This window comes from Leopardus geoffroyi, chromosome B4 (genome assembly GCF_018350155.1).
Source record: "Leopardus geoffroyi isolate Oge1 chromosome B4, O.geoffroyi_Oge1_pat1.0, whole genome shotgun sequence".
NCBI classification, from domain to species: domain Eukaryota; kingdom Metazoa; phylum Chordata; class Mammalia; order Carnivora; family Felidae; genus Leopardus; species Leopardus geoffroyi.
In genome coordinates this window covers 51293102-51312478 of record NC_059341.1, presented here as the reverse complement: position 1 = coordinate 51312478, position 19377 = coordinate 51293102, and the positions used below count along the sequence as shown (strand labels likewise).

At 33.7% G+C, this 19377-nt stretch overlaps 1 protein-coding gene across 5 annotated transcripts; it reads left to right on the top strand.

The window, feature by feature from the left end:
• Nucleotides 1-661: 661 nt before the first annotated feature.
• Nucleotides 662-17793, top strand: RERGL (RERG like). Of its 5 annotated transcripts, none has more exons than XM_045463580.1 (6): nt 662-1197; nt 2021-2044; nt 5316-5372; nt 9371-9444; nt 9708-9856; nt 12320-12932. In XM_045463580.1, the coding sequence occupies exons 2-6, from the start codon at nt 2032-2034 to the stop codon at nt 12618-12620; spliced, it is 594 nt and encodes a 197-aa protein (XP_045319536.1). In that variant the 5' UTR covers nt 662-1197; nt 2021-2031; the 3' UTR covers nt 12621-12932. The 5 variants fall into 5 exon arrangements, with proteins under 5 accessions (XP_045319536.1, XP_045319538.1, XP_045319537.1 ...); XM_045463582.1 differs by lacking the exons at nt 662-1197; nt 2021-2044 and adding exons at nt 2759-4269; nt 17746-17793 and having other exon boundaries at nt 12320-12482; XM_045463578.1 differs by lacking the exons at nt 662-1197; nt 2021-2044 and adding an exon at nt 2771-4269.
• The last annotated feature ends 1584 nt before the right edge of the window (nt 17794-19377 follow it).

Sequence of the window (19377 nt, the reverse complement as noted above, 5' to 3'; positions counted from 1 at the left end):
GCCTGCTTCCGATTCTGTGTCTCCCTCTCTCTCTGCCCCTCCCCCGTTCATGCTCTGTCTCTCTCTGTCCCAAAAATAAATAAACGTTGAAAAAAAAATTAAAAAAAAATATTTTAATGTTTATTTTTGAGACAAAGAGTGAGACAAAACGTGAGTGGAGGAGGGGCAGACAGACAGAGGGAGACACAGAATCTGAAGCAGGCTCCAGGCTCTGATCTGTCAGCACAGAGCCTGATGCGGGCCTCAAATTCATGAACAGCAAGATCATGACCTGAGCTAAAGTCAGACACTAACCGACTGAGCCACCCAGGTGCCCCTGGATCTATTTCTTAAGAAGACTTTTCCCTCTCTACAATTATTTGGAAGATTCTCATATATATGTCAAAGGCTATGTAAACTTCTCTGAATTTAATTTTCACACTAAGATTTTTAGTATTCATAATTTATTTTTCTGTGTGGCATGAGGTACAGATATAACACATTGTTCTAAGATTTTTTTTTCTAATAGCATCAACATAATTTAAAAATAACATGTATTAAAAGCATTGCATTCATAATAAAATAAATTTCTATGTACTCAAATTCTATACTCAAAAATCTATTCGATTAATGAGGCTATCAATCACATTTTAATAGAATAGTATTTTTTTTTTTTTTGGTATTATTTGGTTCATGAGAGGTATTTTGTCACTCTTTTACCTAAAAATTCCTCATTTATTTTTACATATTTTCTTTTTCAAAATAAGCTGTCTACATTCAATCAAACCGTCTTTGTTGGGCTTTTAATTGTCATTGCATTTTACTTTTAGCTTGATTTGGTAATAATTATAACATTGGGCCATTCTATTTATGTTTGTCCATGTATTCAAGTCTTATTTGATAATCTTCAGTAAGAGAATTCATCATATAAATCCTATACATTCCTTTTTAGTTTTCTTCTTTTTACTTCTTTTTTTCCTTTCTTTGTGAAAAAGGACTGTATTTGTATTATATAATAATGGCACCTATCTGAAGTTTCTCAGAGGATTAAATGTAGTATACTTGGAAAACATGTTAAAAAATTACCTGTTATACACTGTGTAAAACATGTGTTAGCTGCTATTTTTATCATCTGGAATTATTGTTTCTATGTTTTTCTTTTACTTGGCCAGCTTACTGAATGATCTTACGTATGCTAATAATGTAGATAAAATACAGGTAAGGAAAATATCATTTGTAGGTTGTAACTATTTTTCTCCCCTTTTTCATATATGTAATTTCTTCCCCTCATTGTATTGAATAGGACTACCAATTCTGTGCTAAAATTAACAGACAAAATACTCTTTTTAGAGGAAATAGAGAGTAAAAATTCTATATGTATTTGTTATTTTTCTGATATGTGGATTAAAAATATATAAACTTAATCAAGTTAGATGTATTTTTAGATTACTATTTTATTTTAAGCAGTTGTTAAATTTCCTGAAATGCTTTTAGGAGCAGGTTATTCATACAGTTTTTCTCCTTTATCATGCTAATGTATTAGAATATTTTACCAAACTTCCTGTTGTTCAATCAACTTGCCTTTCTTAGAATAAATTCTACTAGCTCATTACAATTGGCTCTTTAAATACACTTCTGGATTTGATTTGCTAATATACTTCAGACCTGGGGATCTATATTCATAAATAACATTGTATTTCTATGATTTCTTTGTTTTCTGTTTGTCTATGTACACCATTCATGTCTATTTTAGATTATTGTAGACACAGAAAGTGAGTTGGGAAGTAGTCCATCTTTTTAATGTTCTAGAACAGTATAATGGAACAAAGATAATCTTTCTTCATGGAGATTTTTTTAATCACTCCACCCTCTGAATCCGCAGCTTTTGGTGAAAAATCTTTGCATCTATTCTAACAGAAATTACAGGGAAATGAGATTAGTTGAAAAGGGCCGGTTAACTTGACCTCAAAATTAAACAGATAAAATTATAGCATTAATGAATACCTGATATGTAATCGTTACTTATTTTTTAATATTTAAGGTCCATCTCCAATGAACAGAATCTGTAAGTACTTTATTCACTAATATGTTTCTAGCATTGAAAATAGTGCCAAGCCTATAGTAGACACTCAATAAATTTTTGTTCATTCAATAAATGAATAAAGTAACAAAAAATTATATTGGTTGTGAATAAATATTTATTTAGGGAAAGGTGAAAGGATTTTCGGTAGTATAATATGTCTATCAGAACATTCATATTTTAGCACCCTTTACCTGAGGCCAAAAAATATATAGACACTCTGTTTCTTAGAAAAGCATGTACATAATTATATTCACTCTATTCCAACACTAGGCTGCTTTTTCTTTAATGTTTGTTTATTTTGAGAGAGAGAGAGCATGAGTGGGCGTGCTTTTGGAGGTAGGGGCATAGAGGAGAGAGAGAATTGAGGCAGGGCTCGATCCCTGGAACCAAGTGCCCTTAGGCTGCTTTTTTATTAGATTTATTTTTGGAATTCAGTGGCAGTGGGGAGAAGCAGGATATGGCAAAAAAAATGTAGGTATATATATGTAACTATCTATATATTGTTTTAAATATCATGCATGCTATGAAATTAAGCTTTTCCTTCATATCAGTAGATATACTAAACTTTCTAAAGACATCAGTCAGAACTTTCTTAAGATAAAAATATAATTTCTCCAAATAGAGGAAAAAACTTTCAATTTCATAATATAATAAATCAGCTAGTAAACTCCCTTAATAAAAAAAAAATAATTACCTGTTACTCTTAAAATAGGTGTATGGATTACAGAGAGAACATAGGTTATTTTTAATTTTTTTTATGGTTCATGTGTTAACCTTGATATCACAAATTGCCATACTCTATCTTCCTTTTTTTTTTTTTTTCTTTACAGAGTCTATTTCTTCTTTTGGAATAGACACATCTCCCTAATTCCCAATCACTTTTTCTTTCTTCTGTTGGGTCCTGCTCATGTTTCAAGCTTTACCTACTTTTTGAAGACCTTTCAATGCACTGCTCTGCTTTCCTCAGCCCTTGGTTATAGCTCTGTTTTAGCCATGATCATGTCTATTTTAATTCTAATTATGTCAATTTTCATCTTAGTAGACTGTAGATTCACTAAGGAATCTTAATGAATTGTTTAATTGTTGACCTTGTTAACTCAACACATCTTCAATAAAAAGCGGCAGTTGCTCAATGTTTGCTAAATAAATGCATTTTTAAAAAGCATATTATACCTGTGATCAACCCAGCCTAGAAATGAAACTCCTTTACCTGGGTCTCAAAATTTAGTACACAAGGTTGAGTTCTTCTATTTGTTGTTGTACTCTTTTCTCAACTCTCCAATTTATACATATACAAATGAAGAGAGAGAAAGGAAAGAAAGTAATGTGGGGTACCACAGTACCACAGAAGGAAACATGACAGGTTTCTGCTTATTGCTTTTTAAACAACATGAAGCTGCTTGCTTTATTTTTTTCTCAGAAACCATACTATTGTCTATGGACCTAAAATAGAGAGAGAGAGAGAGAGAGAGAGAGCTTATTAAGAAAGACATTGGAGAGATAAAACTCTGTAGTGTCCATATTTTTCATTAAAGCCTCATATGACTCAAAAACATGGGCTGTGTGTTTATGTGCCCTGCTGTCACCCCTAAACAACTACATCTGAGACAGCCATCCTCTTCCTTCTCTCATTTCTTGTCATGACTGAGTAAACTTACTCCCTTCTTCTTTCACAGAAAAAGTCCAAGAAAATATAGGCTCAGGTTTTATAGAAAAATCAAAACTGATCCAAAGTAGATTTACAGGAATGTATACTCATCCTCTAAAACCTCATTTTCTTATTTAGAGAAATCATTTTTCTAGGTCTTAGAAAGGTAAATTCCTGGTACACAAAAAGTAGAGGATTGGGAACTAAGCTTTCTTAGCTGACTTAAGAATCTTCTGCAGAATTTCTGTGAAATTCTTAACTATTGACTTACGAAGACTTTATGTCTAAATAGTAACTGCAATGTTTATTTTTTTAAATGGAATATGTTTAAAAAGACTCCAGGAAAACATTTTTAAAGTTATTATTGGATGGGAGGAATATGGGGCGGAGTTGGCCTTAGAGAAATGATAACAGCATTAGTAAAAAGGATTTTAAAAAGCACATGCTGGGCTCAAGTCAGTATAGCTCCAAAAGACAGGACTGAGCAAGAAGGATCAGAAAGACAAGATGAACGATGTGAAGCTTGCTGTCTTGGGTGGCGAAGGAACAGGCAAATCTGGTGAGTGGTGTTGCATACTGTGGCATGGTGCAGAGTGTAAAACGAGTGAGAAATATATTGACCTAATAGGTAAATATAGCTACATAATTATGTATACTACTTTTAATTAGGAGTTTTCATTTTTATGAGGAAGTAATGCAATTAACTGTATATTTATAGAACTTATAGGCACTTTGAGAAAGATAACTGTTTGAAGTATTAATTTGTAGGAATAACAGTAAATCACTCCATCACCATCCCACCTACTTCTCACTCTCACACACCTGCCCTCACATCCACTAGTGGCCAAACAATGGCCTTGAACTGATTCTTCTGCTCGGAGCCTAAGGGTGGAGAAGAATGCAGGGAGACCTGTGGATTATGTTTTAAATGCAACATTCCTGAGGTGAAAAAACAGGATGGGCGTGGCTTTGTAGATGCCTGCAGACTGAGCAACAGGTGCCCCTGACTTTGGAAGTCACGGTTTAGTTTTCTTTTACCGGATTTTGGTTTTGGTTCCATTATGATGGTGGTGAGGATGCCATCAATAGAGCTACCTGATCTCAATGAACGATGATAACTGTCCAGACCCAGGAGCTGCAGCAAGATAAACCCACACTAGAGGTCTTTTTTCTGTTTCCTGGGTTTTGAAGTCCCTCTATCCTTGCAAACAACTGTGTGATAAACAAATGTGTGATATTGTCCTTGTTACTATTAGAGCCAGATTTGACCTGGTAAAGAATATAAAGAGATGGTATAGTTCTTGAATCTGAAACTTAATGAGAACTCTGTTTCTGTTACATAAAGTAAGCTGTCTTACCTGTTTGCATTCATGAATTAATTACATAGTGATTTGAATAGGCAGATCACTTTCTAGTCTTTTAATCTTTATGGTTGTACAGTGAAAATCTTGATGACTATTATTTAGACTAGAATTTAATAAAGCTTTAAGGTCTGCATTAATGCTTGGTAATTTTTGAGCTGAAAGATAAAACCTTATGTACATAACTAAGTTATCTGTATCCTAAAACAGAAAAGACCCTAAGTCCAGCCTGTTTGTCTTGTAGCACTTACAGTAAGGTTTCTTACCAAGCGATTCATTGGAGAATATGCTTCTAATTTTGGTAAGTCACCACTTTAGACTTTTTTTTTAACCTTTAAAATTTCATCATTTTAATTAAACCACAATTAAGGTCACTGGGGCATTTTGGTAGAATTTTCCATTTTTGCATTTTTCAGCAACTTGTTTATTCAGATTCTGGTTGGAAATATCAAAATAGGTACTTGAGTAGAATGTGCTTTTATGGTAAAATTCACCCAATTTGATGTTAAGTGAGATGGATTAGGAAGTCAGTTTGTTTCAGTCTAGAATTAGAATAACATTAAAACTAAGATCCCCCTCTCCTAATATTGTGAAGCGTGTCAGTGTGAATATTTTTGTAAACCATGAAACAGTTTTGAAATTAAATAAACATTTGTTGAAAGATGAAGACATATTAATTATAAAAGCACTAGTAACTACAAAATAAAGCTTATTTTAATTTATTCCCATGTGAAAATAATGGGAAAATTATACCTTGATTAAAGATCATATCAAAATTATCTAGGTTGCTTATCTAAGTTTCAGAGAAATTCTAAAACAAGTGTCTTAATATAATCTTAGAATAATTTTACTAACTCTGCTCTAAATTTATTTTGTTCAGAATTAGCATGACATATGGGAAATATCAGAGTGAGGCATTAATAGAAAGTGAGGAACTTTGCCAGAGTTTTGAGTATATTTTTGGCTCAGCAATTAATCAATATTAATACTAATATTAATAATCAACATTAGTACTAATTAGTACTAATATCTCACCTGATTTAAGACATGAGGGAAAAGTGATTTTGCTTTATGTTTTTCAAACAAGAACAGCAGAGTATAAAAAAATTATGAGAATTGGAAGAAAGGGGAATGATTTTGATTTTTTTGTGCAATAACTCTTACTTAGATTAAGAGGAAGTTATAATTGAAAACGTGTTTTTCCATAAGAAATAATCTCCTCCACCAAAAAAAGAAAGAAAGGAAGAAAGAAAGCAAGCAAGAAAGCCTCCTTTCATGAGGTAGCATTATTCCAGAATTTTAGAAACTAATGTTAAGGTATTATATTGTATTACTTTCTACATGTATCTAACATACTACTTCAATCCATATGACATTGGGAATATTTTAGGGAAAGTGCTTGAAAACTGATTAAAGATAGAAGAAATACATAGAAAAAGAAATTCCTATTGTTTAAATTCTCAGGTGAAAAACCTCTGTCCAAAAAAGTCAATATAACACAAAGAGTCAGGCAGGAGAAGATGTTCCACAATTACAAAACCAAACCAACACAAATAAAACCACACCCAAAAATAACAACAGCAACAACAACAACAAAAATCACCTTAATCTTTTATAAGATATAGTTATATAAACAAATGAAGTGTATACATTCCAGGCTGGTACATTTCCATTAAAAAATATGTGACTTAGAGACATTTTGAAAAGACAAACAAATGAGCAAAAAGATCATCACTGCACGAGGAAAAACTGGCAGAAAATGATTCCATCTTGTAAGTAAGACCAGAAAGGGAAATAATAAAATTCTAAAAAGTTAAGAGTTAGTGACCCCAGCTGGCAGTTTTTGATTTTTGAGTAGATATGTTTAAATGTCTAGAAGGAACTTGTAGGGTTCACAGTCAGTAGTAACCTATGAAGTTACAAGGAACTGTCTGAAAACATATTTTAAGGTTTAATGAAACTATAACAAATTTCATTAAATGTAACCTAAAAGGATTTTAAAATGCATCCTTAACCCCTGAAGTCAGCTCCCCAAATCTTGCTATATATTTTTAACTATGGGTTATGTTGCCAGAATGGGTCATGATTTTTTTGTCAGTGTGCCATTTTGGAGAGAGATAGGTATTTTATTAAACTCTGGAGGAACAGTTACAGAAAGGAAGTCTTTTATTCATTAAAAAAATATTTATTGAGCACCTATCATGTTCCAGGTATTCTTCTAGATAGAGAAGCTACAGTATTGAACAAAATAGACAAATATCCAAGCCCCCATAAGATTTATATTCTGGAAGGAAAGGTCAATTAAAAAAAAAAAAGTACAAGTTATTTCAGATGATGATAACTGCTATAAAGAAAAAGAAAATATCATGGGGGAATGGCACTAATATGGTATGTTAAAATTTAAATTTAAAATAGGGTAGTCAGGGTAGACTTTGCCGAGAAGGTGATATTTGGATAGAGAAATAAAGGTGGTGAAATTGAGCCATCAAGGTATCTGGAGGATTACATTCCAGGCAGAAGAAACAATTACCAAAATTCTGAGGGAGGGAATTTCTGAAAAAAGTTGAGGAACGCTATGGAGGATGGTGTAGTTTGTGTGCAAATAATTTGAGAGAGTATAGCCAAAGAAGTCATAGAAGTGATGGGAGACTAAACAAAGAGGGACATTTTCAGGCATTTTAAAGGCTTTGGTTTATCCAAGTGAGATGGGGAGCCATTGGAAAGATTTGATCAGACAAGGGATATGATTTGGCTACAAGGTTCACTTTTGCTCCTGTGTTGAGAATAGACTAGGCACAAGAAGGGAGTTAAGAAGGAGGTAAAACAGAGAGATGAATGAGGAGGTTTTGTAATACTCTAAATAAAAACTAATGATGGCTTGGATCATAGTACTAACAATGGAGATAATGAGAAACAGATAAATTCAAAATATACTTTAAAGATAGAATAAAAGGAATTTTTTTAAACATTTATTTATTTTTGAGACAGAGAGAGACAAAGCATGAACAGGGGAGTGTCAGAGAGAGAGAGGGAGACACAGAATCTGAAACAGGCTCCAGGCTCTGAGCTGTCAGCACAGGGCCCGACGCAGGGCTCGAACTCACAGACCGCGAGATCATGACCTGAGCCGAAGTCGGCCACTTTACCGACTGAACCACCCAGGTGCCCCTAAAAGGAATTTTTAATAGGATAAATATGGGAGGTAAAAGAAAGAAAGGATCAGGGATGACTTAAGGCTTTTAACCTGATAAATTGGAGTTATGGGTATATAATTTAATGAAACAGAAAATTGTGGAAGATACAATCTTTTCAGGGGAGTCAGGGATTCCATTTTAAGTATTTTCAAGGTGAGATGTCTATTAAGTATCTAAAGGGAGGTGTCCGATAGCAGTAGTTGTTTGTGTCTGAGGTTCAAGGAAGAGGTCTAGGCTGGAGATATAAATTGGGTTCATCAGCAATAACTGTTGTATAAAAATCGAATGAGATTAGCCAGGGAGTATAGATAGAGAAGAGATCCATAACCTAGACCCATGTCTGGAGTGTGAGAAGACATGGTGGGACAAATGAAAAAGATTAATACGGAGCAACAAAGAATAAAGAAAAAAACATTATAAGGAGGGAGCAGGGATCAGCTCTATTAATTCTACTAGGACTCATAAGCTCAAGACAGAATTATCCATTGAATCTAAAACCATAGCCTTGATAAGAACAGGTTTATTTAAGTTCTTGGAACTAAAGCCTGATTGGAATGATTCAAAGAGCTGGATGGAAACAGAAATTGGACACAGAGGTGTAGATACTTACTAAAAGGCTAGGAGAGCAATGTGGCAATAGTTGAAGAGATTGGGGGTTCTAAAGGATTGTTAAGTTAGGAGAAATTCAGCGGTTAATAATGATATAGTAGAGAGGAACAGTTTATGATGCAGAAGAGAGAGGTGGAATTGGTATGGTTATGTCTTTCAGTAGATCAGAGGAAATGGTAACTAGTTCATGATGAATGGATTGGCCTTGGAAACACAGATAATTCGTCCATAGTTGTAAGATGGAAGATAAGTAGATAAGCACAAAAGCATGTAGTTGAATAGATATGGTGGAAAAATTTATTTGTAAGAAATACATATATATATGAGCAAATATAACATGCATGTATTTGATCACTAACAGTTAAAAAAAAGCCACTGTTCTATTCCACTAAAATCTGACCAGTTGAATTTGCAAGACTGTAATACAAATATGAATTTATTTTTTTTAATTCTAGAGTATTTCCATAATGGCACTGAATATATGTATATTTTGCAGAATCTATCTATAGTAAGCATTTGTATTTGGAAGGGAAGCAACTGAACCTAGAAATATATGACCCTTGTTCTCAAGTAAGTAAAACAAAGTATTATTTTATTTTTTTTTTTTCAATCATGATTTGAAGAAGATTGGGTAAGAGTAAATGTAAAGTTGCCAGTCTTAAAACTGAAATGTGTTCTCAATTTTAATTAAAATTTAAGAGATTATTTTTAATATTATAAACTCCAATATCTATCTATTTTTTGATAAAATGGGTTACCATTAATTAATTGTCTGAAGTGTCAAATACAGGTGGAATATCCCACCAGTTTCAATTTGCTTGATTTATTTTCAGCCAAAGAAAGCAAAATTTTCCCTCACAAGTGAACTGCATTGGGCAGATGGGTTTGTTATTGTGTATGACATCAGTGACAGGTCCTCATTTGCTTTTGCAAAAGCACTGGTCTACAGAATTCGGGAGCCACAAACTAGTCATTGTAAAAGGTAAGATATTCTCCATTCCTCTTGCCTTTCCTTTTAGTAAATCATCATAGCTATAAGCATCATTAGAAAGAGCTTAATACAGCCTTCCAATTACAAAATTTAACAGCCCTGAACAATTCACCTTCCATTCCACAGGAGTTACACATGTAGTAAAAGGAATAAGATGAGAATACTTTATATCCTGGCTGACATAAACAGTTACTTGCTCTGAGTAAATGGCTATTTTACAAGACAGCTTCTATTGTTAACATGACACTCACTTGCAAAATGGTTCTCTGTACACAAGATAGTTCACTTTTCAACCTTTTCTTTTCATTCCCACAAAAATGTTAAGGATATTAAATAAATCCAAATTTGTTACATTTGGCATCCAATTCCTTGTCGTTGGGTTGTTCAATCTATCAAAGCAAAATAGACTGAATAATCAAACCATTACGAATTCTAAGTATGAGAATACATTTTTCTCTGTTTCACCTCCGAAAATAAAGAACTGATCAATGATTACCCATTGTTAATTGTCTTGACACAAAGAAACTATGAGGGAAGGCATACCTGCCTTAAACCATTATTGTATTATTAGATATACATTTACACATATGAATTTCCCATTTTCTTTATTATTTTGTTTGAGCCTCTCCCATTTAAAATATTTATTTTTATTTGACATGCTGATATAAAGGATTCTTTGTGCTCGTGATAAGATTTGCCCTTAGAATCCAAAATAACACTTTAATCTGGGAAGCAAGAAGCACAATATTATTACTGAAAATTGGTATATGTGTTTTTATATCTATTTTAAATGCCCACTATCAAGAAACCATGGGATAATGATTGATAAAGGTTGTTTCCCTGAAGTCAATTGATGTAAATTCTTGTTTATATCTGATTGACCTTAGGTAAACCACTTTAATCTCTAGACCTCATTTTTCTGGTTATAAAACTGATAGAAACATGGTAGGAGAAAGGATTTGATTTTACTGAGGTAACTTGCAGCTCTGATTTCCTCTCATATTACAGATTTTTGTTTTGAACTTCATTGTTTTAAGCATTAAATGCCTCATATTTAAGCAGCATGACTTAGGTAAGGGATAATAATAAAATTCCTTCACTATTCTTCCAAATCAAAAGAATCACTTAAGAATAGTCAAAACATAAAAATGAAAACACCTATACTTGACATTTTTCAGGCAATCTTCTTAATGTACTAAGTAATTTTTAGAGTATTTCCACTTCTCAATCTGTAGATAGTCTAGGATAGCAAAATATGTTACTGTTTTATAAAATTACATCTGATTATGAGTCACCCTTCAAAATATTTCACTTATCCTTCCCCATTAATCCTTTACAATACTTTTCTGAATTTTATAGAAAAAATATTAATACCCTGAAAAGTCTAACAGACATAGTGCTTTTCCCCTCACCACTCACACACACCATCATGCAAATGAAACTGACTTTTAGCAGAATCTAAAGACAGTATCTTTATAGATAGAGTTGAAGACTGCATTTATTCATTTCTTCCCTATAGTAGATAACTTGGCAGAGTTCCATGGCATTTATAAGGACGAGTTGTCTTACTCTATCTTTCAAATGAAACCCTGTTTTAGAAATTTGTCTCTGTAACCAAGGAAAAAGTATTGATATTTGTTGAAGACATTATCATAACAAAGAAATGTTTTTCTTAAAAAAATTATTTATATTGAGAGACAGGGAGGGCGAGGCAAGGAGAGAGGGAAAAAGAGAATACTAAGCAGGCTCTGTGCTGTCAGTACAGAGCCCGGTGCGGGACTCACTCCCACAAACTGTGAGATCATGACCTGAGCCGAAATCAAGAGCTGGATGCTTAACTGACTGAGCCACCCAGGAGCTCTGGAAACATATTTCTTAAATAAGTAGAAAAATTGCACAAGGTCATGAGATTATAACATTTATCTCTAGACTATGGTATAATGGATAATAACAAAGAACAAACAGCAATGAGTATTGAGTAATATTTTTCCCTAGGAAAATTATATCTAAATTGTTCAATTATAGTAGCTATTCAGTAAAAACACATTAGTTAGTCCTTCTCTTTCAATTGATAAGGAAATGAAAAATAATACTTGGTAAGCATCTTTTGCTGACTGTGCTAGGTATTTTTATGTACATCATTTAATTAAATCTCCATGAGAATTCTGTGTAACATGTGCTATTTCACGATTGTTTTACATATAGGATAATGGAACTTGGGAAAATTAATAATCATGCCTTGTTGGTAAACAGAGCCATTATTCAAGAATAGGTTTGTATCAATGCAAATCCTATGCTTTAATAGTCTTGTTACTTCTGTGTCACATACCACATTCTATAATTTTTGTAAATAAGAAGCACATATACACACACAATAATTTTTTTGTCCTTAATTCATTTTTATATAAACCTACTAATGAAAAAAAAAAGAGATGTAAAATAATTTTGCCAAAGTTGTCTTCTACATTTCAGAGCTGTGGAATCAGCGGTGCTTCTGGTTGGTAACAAGCAAGATCTCTGTCATGTGCGAGAGGTTGGCTGGGAAGAAGGGCAAAAGCTGGCATTGGATAACCGCTGCCAATTCTGTGAATTGTCTGCAGCAGAACAGTGTCTGGAGGTAGAGATGATGTTTATCAGAATTATCAAGGACATCCTGACAAACTTCAAACTCAAAGAAAAGAGAAGATCCAGTGGATCTAAATCAATGGCTAAACTGATCAATAATGTATTTGGAAAGAGACGGAAATCTGTTTAGCAGACATGTAATCCTAGGGGATTTATTATATCAGAGAGTTTTAAATATTCACATGATAATGAAATTTGCCCTTTGTATGCATTAAAAAAAATAGTTCTCTTAGAGATATGAACTGACTGAACATAAACCACAGCTGTGTTTTCAAATATATAGCTTGCCGTTTGGTTGTTTGTATCTTGTACACTCATGCTTCACACCCAGCCTTTTCCTTATTACACAAAATGGCACTCGCTATAACTTACCAATGCATTGCTGTATAGTTTGCTTGTATAACTGCTTAATGATTTTATTAAACTACCTCCACAGGCCTCAGTTTACTTTTATTATATTTATTTCTTTGAAAGAAATATGTAGTTATATTTCATCAATTTGGTAGAAATGCATGAATTTAATTTTTAAAGTGCCTTTCCAGTAACTCAGTGAGTTCTTGATATCGTTTACATCTTCATATTACTTACTGCTCATACTACTTATTTCACTTATAATTTAGACCTTAAGAAGTTGAAATCTCTGCCTGTAAGTATAGTTTGTATTTGGTCTGATAATGAAAAATTCTGCCTTCCATGTATTCCATATAAGAAGGGTAGTTAGCACAAATTAAGTTATGCAGCTAAGATCCTTTTCATATAAAAAGGATTGGTTGTTTTTAGTGAATAATAGAGATCCATACATCACAGGGGAAAAGTAAAAGCTGGTTGGCACACATATAACCTTGAAGACCTTATTGCCTTGAAAGAAATATTGTATTAGACAAACATTTTGGGCCTTCTCAGATTTCTCAGAGTACAGTTTCCTTCAGAAATCAACTGTTTACCCTCTGTACTTCAGTGCCCCTGCCGCTGGCCTCGCTGCCTTTTAAGTTGGGGCCCTCGGCCTAACTTCAGCCAAATCACTGATAATTAAGGTTACATCTCCCAGAAATTAAAGTGGGAGTGCAAGCAGTGCTACGTACCCCAGTTAACATGTATCAGCGAGAATCTGGGGGTGAAGCTGGAAGAAGATCTTGAGTAGAGGTTGGTAGGCAAGTGGGGGACCAGTAACACAGAACGTTAGTCTGCATAGGAGAGAATTCATTGACTTGGTGTTAGTCACCATGAACTGTGATTCCACATTATAGGAGGGACATCTAGAGCTCATCAGTGTAGTTTTGCTGTTCCTTAGAAGTCTGGCCTTGATGATAGACTGGAGTAAAAGTAGTGGAAATAATAGAACATTGTGTGGTAGAATACAAAATAGTTCAGAACAATCATAAAGGTAGGGAAGTTAGAATTGATATGGTAGGTTTGCCCAGGAACCCACCATGTAATGGTGGTGCTTGGGACAATTCAGAGGAATTTCCTTTACTAACAAAGTGAGGAATGCACTGGTGAGGGGACACAGACAATTTTGAGAAGCTTAATAGTGACTGTGCTCTATAGGTCAGAGTCGGCAGTAGGAATGTTGTCATCAAACTGTGCTGCTTGAAAGAATCCTGGAACAGCAGAATCTGGATGCCAGCATTTTTTTTTTTAAGTTTATGTATTTATTTTTAGAGAGATAGGGTGGGAGTTGGGAAGGGGCAGAGAGAGGAGGGGAGAGAGAACCCAAAGTAGGCTCCAAGTTGTGTGCACAGAGCCTGACTGGGGTCAAACTCACGAACCCATGAGATTATGAACTGAGCCGAAATCAAGAGCTGGGCGCTTAACCAACTAAACCACTCAGGTGCCCCTGGATACCAGTGTTTAACTTGTTTCCTGTTACCCACCCACTCAGCCCACAAAGAAACGGTGCTATATCCAGGGCAGAGGTTCCATTTCTAATAGTGGCTGGTTGGAAACTTAGAAGTGACATATTCAATCAGTTATATTGAGGCAAAATCCATATTATAAGCCCATGCATTGCTTCCATCCATGCCACTATGACCACTGTTATCCTGGATCGTTGTTGTAAGCACAAAGATGGCCAAGAGGCAGGTTGATATCTGCAGGACAGGTCATCCTGTCCCTCTGGTTGTAAAGTGACTTCTCCTTGGTGAATGCTCTCTGACGGGCATAAACATGATACACAAAGATATGAATATTTTATGTTCTCTCTAAGAGATCCATTCACACATTTTTTCCTCTGGTCCTTTTTGTCATCATCACCCAGTTTTGTTTCGTACTGATCTCTAGCTAACTGGCAAAACCACTGATTGCTGCCTAGAAATCTGTACCATGGGCCACTTTTCATAACATACAAAAGGTAGACAACATAGTGCACTTCTTGAAACTGGCAAATGGGATAATTTCCTTCTACTAAAGAACTTCATGGTAACCTCTGTGTAATGAGGCACAGTCCTCTTATGGCTGGCACTAATATCTCAAGCTTAGGAAAGATTTCTATCAACTAGGTACATTCAGATTGGATTGCTATGTAAATTAGAAATAAATTTTATTGTGTAATATTATTCTAGCAAATTCAATGTTATGCTTTTTTAGTCAACTGTTTGCAAGGATTTCATTAATATTTTATAGTTTCAATATTGTCTTCATATATATATGTACATAGGTAAACATATATATACATATATATTTATATATATATATCAGTTTAACCATTATATTTTAATTTTTTGTTTTATTTTGTTCTAATTATTCCGTTAATTCCTATAATTTCCTTTTTAGAGATTTGGTCTTCATTCTTTAAAATTATTTTCCCAGTTCAAAAAAGATTCTTTTGGGATGATTTGGTGGGAAAAACAACATGTTAATTTATGTGGTATGCAAGAACTCTAATGTCGATATGGTATGAAAATTCTTTAATAGTTTAATCCATACATACCTGTCTGTGATGAGTCAGAATTCAAAATTCCTCTGTTAAGGATACAAATATTTGAATATATTTTACAATTTTATTTATTGTACCTTGATATTTTTGTCAAGATGACTTGGGATGACACATCTTGTTATAAGGAGTCAATGGAACAGAGTAACGCAAACAAATGTTCTCTCACACACGAAAGATAACTGTGAGGTGATAGATATGTTAATTAATGTGATTGCAGTTTGATTGTGGTAATCATTTTACAACATATACATATGTATGTGTGTGTGTGTGTGTGTATATATATATATATATATATATATATATATATATTAAATCATTATGTTGTATACCAAATCTATTACAACTTTTTTTTTTTCAATTTACCAAACCTGGAAAAAAGGGGACCAGGTTGGGAAAGGGGCTTGAGCTTGATCTGTTCCTACATCATCTGTTCTCACCTGTTCCCATCGGCTCCTCCCTGGGATTTAGCTTTGGGAGCCATGAGTCAACATATATGAATCTGGTTGCCCTGAAGGCACAGGGCTGGAGATACCACACAGGGTTAGTAACCACACAGCCACTCAATATATGAGCATATCCAGCCTCTACCCTTGGACTAACTGATGCCAAGTAGAGTAGAGATGAGTTAACCCACATAATCTTGCCCCAATTGCAGATTCGTGAGCGTAATTGCCATTGTTGGGGGCTATTAAACCATTGTTTTGGGGTTATGTGATAATAGATAACCAGAATAGATAACTTATTAAAACTCTTGGCAGTTCAGACAATACAAAATATTTGGCTTTCTTATCGGGGAAAAATGTGAAAAAAAGAACAAACCCGCTTTAAGCCACTTCAAAACAGTCTAGAACCTGAAGTTGTCGCAGTATGTTTTCTTATGAATGTAATTCACACGTAAAGCAACTTGCAAGAACCTAAAAAGTAATAAATTATAGTTTTCCAAAGTGAGAAAACCACATCTGCTTACAGAGAAACAAATACATCAACATGAGACCATAGAATATTGTAGGTTTAGGATAGCAAGTGTGTCTATAAATCTCAGAGATAGTTAAGCTGTATCACTAGGCTGGGAATTGCCTAAGCTGCTTCTAGTAAAAAAGATGCTGTCATTCACTTTGGATGAGCTTCAGTGAGATAACACATAATGAGGGGCAACAGCTGAGGAAGGGAATGCCAAAAGGGAGGGGCCTTTAAAATGGTTTTGATTTAATACAAGGCATGCACTATTAATAAAGAGGTTGAATGATACCTGTATGTTTTATAGGTTTATAAATTGGCTGTAGTAAAATATTTTACATCTTAGATCACTAGGTATTGTTTCAGCTTATTATGGGAGATATCTATCTAGAGTTGACTGAATTGTATTAATCTGAACCTAGTTTAATGATGCCTTAACATTTTTATGGGGGAATTTAATGTTTGCAATATCCATGTTCCTTATTTGAAAGCGTGACTTATAGGTTTCTCATCTTCCTTAAATTATGAAATCCTTCAGCTAATAAAGGAAAATGATTATAGTTTGCAAAAAAGGCAAAGTCATTTAATAATCCATATAACTGTCTATTGTAGGACTTTGCATAATAATTGTAATTTAGCTATTAAGGATTCTAAAGGCAGTTATCAGTCATACTCTACAATTCTGGGGGAATCAGGCAAAGCCCAAATTATTTAAAGTATTTTAAATTCCCAAAGAAAAAAAAAGACACACTATAAATTGGAAATATACTTTATAATGACAACATATTATTTCAAAGTAAAGAAGAAGGTCATCATAATTTTCAAATGTATAAACTACCAAACAGATTGTTTTTTTTTTTTTTTTCTTTTGGATAGAGATACAATTTAATAATGGGAATGTAAGTTCCTCCAAGGAGGGAATTAGAAGACTCTATAGTACTAGTTGCAATGTGGAATTTTACCAACATTTTAATAATCCTGGAACCACTAAGGCATGAAGAATTAAGAGAAAAAAACCAGACCACTGAAGAAGAGTAAGATATGAGATTACTTGCCATTATTTGAGAGTATGACCATGAGTTACTGCTGTAGCGTCTAGACCATTCTATAGGACTAAAGATGACTAATATCTAGACACTTGGAAACATTCAAACAGATATTAAGTTAAGCTGGTGTTTTTTCCAGACATAAATTTATTTTCAAGGTAATCAATTATTTAGTTTTGGATGATTTGGGTACAGTTCTACATGTAAACACATCTAGGAATTAAAATTCTTGGGTTGGTTTGGAGGTAGAATGTTTAATTCATTCAAACAAAAATTCTTTATTTAAAAAAAATTTTTATGTTTTATTTATTTTTGAGAGAGAGACAGAGTGTGAATAGGGGAAGAGCGGAGAGAGAGGGAGACAGAATCCGAAGCAGGCTCCAGGCTCTGAGCTGTCAGCACAGAGCCCGACGCGGGGATCGAACTCACAAACTGCGAGGTCATGACCTGAGACGAAGTGGGATGCTCATCAACTAAGCCACCCAGGTACCCCTAAACAAAAAGTCTTTTAAAAATAACCAGTTGGATGACTTTTGTCAGAAAATTTTAAAGCCTAGACTATAAGAAGTGTGTATTTTGCTTACGTTGTCATTCTCCACAATAAGAGAGGTTTTGAGCAAACCCTGCTAAAAAGTAGTTTAAAAATTATGGGTTTGAGCATTCTAAATTACTATTTATTATTTTAATAATGTCTTTTTAAGGCTTAACATTTTGTAGATAAGATTAACACATGTCTTTGTGTATATGTATATAGATATACTACCATATACGTAAATAATGTTTTCATAGATATGTTATTATTTAATCAGATAATAACCCATTCTGTCAGAAGGAATACAAAATATCAAGTGAGTTAAAGGCAGAGAAATAAAGGAAACAACAAAATAAGAGAAAAAATGAGGGTTGGTATATGTGAGAAAAGTTGCATTCAAAATTATAAAATTGGGGACAGATTCCAGGATGGATCCCATCCCATGGGGAATGATTGGATACATATAAGTGTTAGAACAATAGGTTTGTAGTTACAAAAAATGAATAGTTGTTCATTAGTACAGCATTATAGTTAAAATAAGTGGGCATGAGACAAAAATGAGATTGAACAGTTCAGATGAAACTGAAATATAACTGAGGAATGAGATAATGTCCCCATTGTTCTTAGCAAACATCAGAATTTGAAGAAGAATTAGTGGATGTCTATAAAGTATTAGAAAATTAAATCTAGGAGAAAAGTTCACAAAAGGGGAATTTTGTACCAAAACCAAAATATACGCAATTTGGGTACCTTATTTTATAACAGTGAATAACATGTAACCAAGAAACTATGTAAAATGAAAAAAAGATATTTTGGAAAATGTATTTTCTCTTACTACATTTTTACTTGTTAAAATCAGTATGTTAGTTTGTGATATTCAATGTTATAAAAATCAGGAATAGAGCAACAAATGCTTTGGTTACTTCTTTTTCCGTTAGTAACACCTGCTGCTGTGTCAATTATCTATTTGAGGACACTCACCAAACACTGTTGATGGAAAATGATGAAAGGTAAACCCAGAACTTTGATTAATGATCAAAGATCATTTTATTAAATATTTATTAAAATATCTTTAAACAACATAATTTCCTCTCATAAGGAAAATATAAAACAACATAGCTTTAGTAATTTTATTTTACCTTTATAGAACCACTAGTAAGTGGTATCTATGAAAAAAAACTTTAATTTGGACACATTGGCATGTGTTTTTAAATTTTTTAAATTAAAAATAAATAAACATTAGAAAAATAATAATAATAATAGGAAGGCCGCATGCGTGGCTCAGTTAAGCATCCGACTTTGGCTCAGGTCATGTTCTCACAATTCATGGGTTGGAGCCCCACGTTGGGATCTGTGCTGACAGCTCAGAGCCTGGAGCCTGCTTCAGATTCTGTGTCTCCCTCTCTCTCTGACCCTC

Excerpts from the sequence above, each read along its gene's own strand:
- RERGL (XM_045463578.1), top strand. The coding sequence starts at position 4,218 with ATGAACGATGTGAAGCTTGCTGTCTTGGGTGGCGAAGGAACAGGCAAA. Across the intron at positions 5,373-9,370 it reads AGAATATGCTTCTAATTTTG|AATCTATCTATAGTAAGCAT; the intron begins GTAAGTCACCAC and ends TATATTTTGCAG. Across the intron at positions 9,445-9,707 it reads TATATGACCCTTGTTCTCAA|CCAAAGAAAGCAAAATTTTC; the intron begins GTAAGTAAAACA and ends ATTTATTTTCAG.